This window comes from Lasioglossum baleicum, unplaced genomic scaffold (genome assembly GCF_051020765.1).
Source record: "Lasioglossum baleicum unplaced genomic scaffold, iyLasBale1 scaffold2129, whole genome shotgun sequence".
NCBI classification, from domain to species: domain Eukaryota; kingdom Metazoa; phylum Arthropoda; class Insecta; order Hymenoptera; family Halictidae; genus Lasioglossum; species Lasioglossum baleicum.
Genome location: NW_027471188.1, coordinates 18,636 through 23,006, shown reverse-complemented (window position 1 = coordinate 23,006; position 4,371 = coordinate 18,636). Strand labels below are relative to the sequence as shown.

At 36.2% G+C, this 4,371-nt stretch overlaps 1 protein-coding gene across 1 annotated transcript; it reads left to right on the top strand.

Annotated features, from left to right (window-relative positions):
* The first annotated feature begins 3,386 nt into the window (after positions 1-3,386).
* Positions 3,387-3,968, top strand: LOC143221264 (histone-lysine N-methyltransferase SETMAR-like). Its single transcript, XM_076446744.1, has one exon. It carries the CDS (start codon positions 3,387-3,389, stop codon positions 3,966-3,968), a length of 582 nt encoding a protein of 193 aa, XP_076302859.1.
* The last annotated feature ends 403 nt before the right edge of the window (positions 3,969-4,371 follow it).

Genomic DNA, 4,371 nt, shown 5'->3' with positions numbered 1-4,371 from the left:
GTAACGATCCTCTTATCCTTCCAAGCCAAAATTATATTTTTTTTACGATACGGTACCATAGAGTTTCCCATTGGAAGTTCTCGTTTTTTTATTGCATCTGGCAATTCTTTTCTGTTAGTTAGTATCGTTCCATTCAAATGACATTTTAGTTTATATAATTCATTAGCTAACATGTAACTAGTATTAGGTCGTCCCATAAGTTCGTTCCGCGGTGATATTTATTAGGTTGGTGCATACGAAATGTCGGATTTTTAAGAGAATATATAAAACTGCATATCTTTATTCAAAAGCTGTTTATTCAATCAAAATATGCTCTATTCGCTTCAATACACTTTTCCGATCGAGACTTTAAAGCATAGATGCCTGTGTTAAAAAATTCTGATCTTTAGAATCAATAAACTCTGATATCGAATTTTTCAAACTGTCTTCATTTTCATACCGTTTAACTCGTAAAAACAGTTCTAAATGTTTGAAAAAATGAAAGTCGGTTGGCGAGAGATCCTGTGATTATGTTGGGTGCTGCAAAACTTCATATTTCAATGGCTCTCGATGAAATCGGGATTGTAACGATGAGCATACGTTCAACCGATCCAGCTTATTTCGCTCAGTTAGTTCGTGCGGTACCCACTTATCCATTTTCTTCACCTTGTCAATTTCAGAAAGATGTCGCAATATTGTTGTACGGTTAATTTTCATCCTTGTAGCCTGTTCCCTCGTGGATACAGTTGGATCCGCTTCTACCAATGCTTTCGGATCATCATTTTTCACATACGTTTTGGGTCTGCCACGCGAATCATTTTGTAGTGAAAAATCACCGGACCTAAATTTTTCAAACCAACGCCGCACTTTTCAATCATTAACTGTATTCTCCCCAAACGCTTGGTTTATGTCGCGTGCAGCTTTTGCAGCATTATTACCAAGTTTATACTCGTACAAAAAATTATACGAATATCGTTTAGATTCATATCGGTATAAAATTCAAATAAAATAACAAAAGGGAACACTTTCGAGAAAATCTCCTTTGTTAAAATGTGACTCTGGCAATAGACAGTACGACTATAAACGAGGTTATGCCAAAACCAAAAGTATAACGAAAATAGGAAGACAAATGTTCGCATGTAAAAAAATCCGACATTTCATGTGCACCAATCTAATACATTCTTCTTCGCATTTTATAAACTATATCGATGATTAACAGGTTGAATGCCACGGGGGTCACTGGTGACCGGCACTTAACTTGTCTGTGACACCATAGGGGTCACCGGTGACCGGCGTGCCCAGATTGAAAACAAAAATAAAAAATTTAGACAAATGACAATACTTATAATTTTGTATGATTATCATCGTTGATGTAGTGGTGTGAAGAAATGAATGCAGTATAAAACATCTGAAGATAGTTTTATTTATACATGCAATATACTTTTATTATGCGCGCACGTTACGATGTGTCGTATTGAAACATTCCAAACAAAGAACGGGTGAACCAGCACAGTCTTTACAATATCTCACGACTTGTTTGCTACCTGATTGTTTAACACTCTAGAAAATAATAAAATCGTGACACTATTACTCCACAACGCGAAGAAGCAATATGAGATATTTGACGATCGCGTGAAATCGTACTCCAGCGTCGCAATTAAGATGCCAAACACGTTTATACGCTGTAACTTATCTATTGCAGATAATATTTCAACATTATATGTATCGCTAAATAGAAAATTCATTGTGTCACCACGGACAATCCTGCTAAAATTGCCGTGGCATTCAACCTGTTAACGTGTTTGTCAACGAAATAGGAAGAAGTGGTAGATCAAAAAGGCGAGTAAATTTCTCCTTAATATTTAAAGGTTTATTCGACGTATAATATTAAACGATAAAAGTAAAAACCGGCACGAATTTATGGGACGATCTAATATAATATCGGTCGGTAAACATGTGATACCCCTGCGCACTTGGAATTTTATTTAACATCGTTGTATATAAATGTAAAGGGATCCTTGTCGCGAGAGCCTGGAAGTTTTTATGGCGGATCAAGACCGTCTAGCTGCTTCTTTTATAAGTATAGACAGCTACGGCAAGTTTTATATTCTTGTTGGCCTGGAGGACTGAAAGTGCTGTTATGAATGGGAGTGGGAGGAATATCGGGATGTTGTTTCGTTTGAAATCTCTGGAATGGAAATTTACGGTCGGACATGTTTGCTCTTCTCGGTTATGAGAAATTAGATGGAATTCGTTAATTGTGTAGAATATCTGTTTTTTAATTTTAATCGAAATTGACGAGCGGAAATTTCGAAACGAACAGCATCGCGTTCTCCGTCGAATATTAGGTTATTTGCGCAAAATATTTGCACGATCAATTATATCTTACGGTAACAATTTCGTTCAGCGATTTCACATATTGCTTATACGAAATTCGAAATTAAAGGTTTATAATAATTATTTTTTAATGGTTATTCAAAAAGTATAGGTAATAGAGTGAGAAAATTAAAAACAGTATAGATGGCTAAGGATAAACAACATAACTCAAATATGGAACAAAAAATATATTTTAATATTGCTTCAGTGTATGATATCTCTCGAAACATGTGTGCTTATGCAATGGCACATTGCAAGATTCGCTAACATATTGTGTGAAGAGTATAGAAGCTGTAATAACGGGTAATAAAACACTTCAAAAATTGATGCATTTTATTATATTAGATCGTCCCAGAAGTTCGTTCCACGGTGATATTAACATTCTTCGTCGCATTTTATAAACTATATCGATGATTAACATCCTTGTCAATGATAATAGGAAGAAGTTGTAGAACAAAAGGGCGACGAAATTTTGTCTTAATATTTAAAGGTTTATTCGACGTATAATTTTAAATGGTACAAGTAAAAACCGGCACGAATTTATGGGACAACCTAATAGTTAGAATTTCATTCGATCTTTAATACCGTGACACTTCGATTAATCGAGATTCCATTTTATGATTTTTTCGATATTCTAGCTTTCTTCGCGTTAACACTAGTTTTACGGGACCCGTGAATAGTGAATTGCACGAATTATACAATATCGATAGATTTAATTAACTTATATGAAGTTTGTTAATATTGCAATTGTTTTTAAACTAAACTCGTCGCTTTTTTTAACCCTTTGCGGTCCGAATTATATTAGGTCGTCCCATAAATTCATGCCGGTTTTTACTTTTACCATTTATTGGGTTGTCCGGAAAGTTCGTACCGATTTTCGGTAGGCAGCGTGAGAGACCTGACTGAATATATCACAATTATTGTAAACAAGTGACACGTGTACATATTCTAAAAGAGGTAACTTCAGCCATATTTGGAAAAAAGTTTGGTTACGATTCGTTAATTTTTATCAGTTTTGTACGCCTTAGAATATGGTGGAAAATAAAGTGCATTATAGGCATTTAATGCTTTTCTTTTTCCGAGAGGGCAAAAATGCCACACAAGCGGCAAATAATATATGCGCTGATTATGGCGAAGATGCTATAGCCGAAAGAACAGTGCGGAAGTGGTTTGCTCGGTTTAAAGCTGGAAATTTCGACCATGAAGATCAAGAAGGTCCAGGTAGGCCGTCCACCACAGACGAAGATATGATTAGAACAGAAATCGAGAATAGCCCACGCTCAACATTACGTCAATTAGCAGGAATGCTAAATAAATCAAAATCAACCATCCACGATCATATTGTGAAGCTTGGCTATGTAAACCGGTTTGATGTATGGGTTCCGCACGATTTAACGGAGAAAAATCTGTTGGACCGCATCTCCATTTGCGACCTGCTTCACAAGTGCAACGAGGAGACGCCATTTCTGAAGCAATTATGGATGAAGGGTGAAAAATTGATAATTTATAAAAATGTTCAGCGTAAAAGGTCCTGGAGAAAGCGTAATGAAACACCTTTAGTCACCCCAAAAGCCGGTCTTCATTCGAAGAAGATAATGCTCTGTATTTGGTGAGACTGGAAAGGAATCCTATATTATGATCTTTTACCAAATAATGAAACAATAGATTCGGCAAAGTATTGCTCTCAATTAGATAAATTGAAGACATCAATTGAACAAAAATGTCCAGAAATTGCGAATCGGAAGGGCGTCGTGTTTCATCAGGACAATGCGTGACCTCGTGTGTCTTTGAGAACTCGGGAAAAATTGTTGGAGTTTGGTTGTGGATGTTTTGGTGGATGTTTTACCCCATCCACCGTATTCGCCAGACCTTGCGCCTTCGGATTTCCACCTTTTCCGATCATTACAAAATTCCCTTAATGAAAAAAATTTCAACTCTTTGGTCGAGATAAAAACCCATTTGGACAAATTGTTTGCCGAAAAACCTGAGAGGTTCTGGAAGGACGGAATTCTCAAG

Coding starts and splice junctions, on each gene's coding strand:
- LOC143221264 (XM_076446744.1), top strand. CDS start 3,387: ATGGTGGAAAATAAAGTGCATTATAGGCATTTAATGCTTTTCTTTTTC.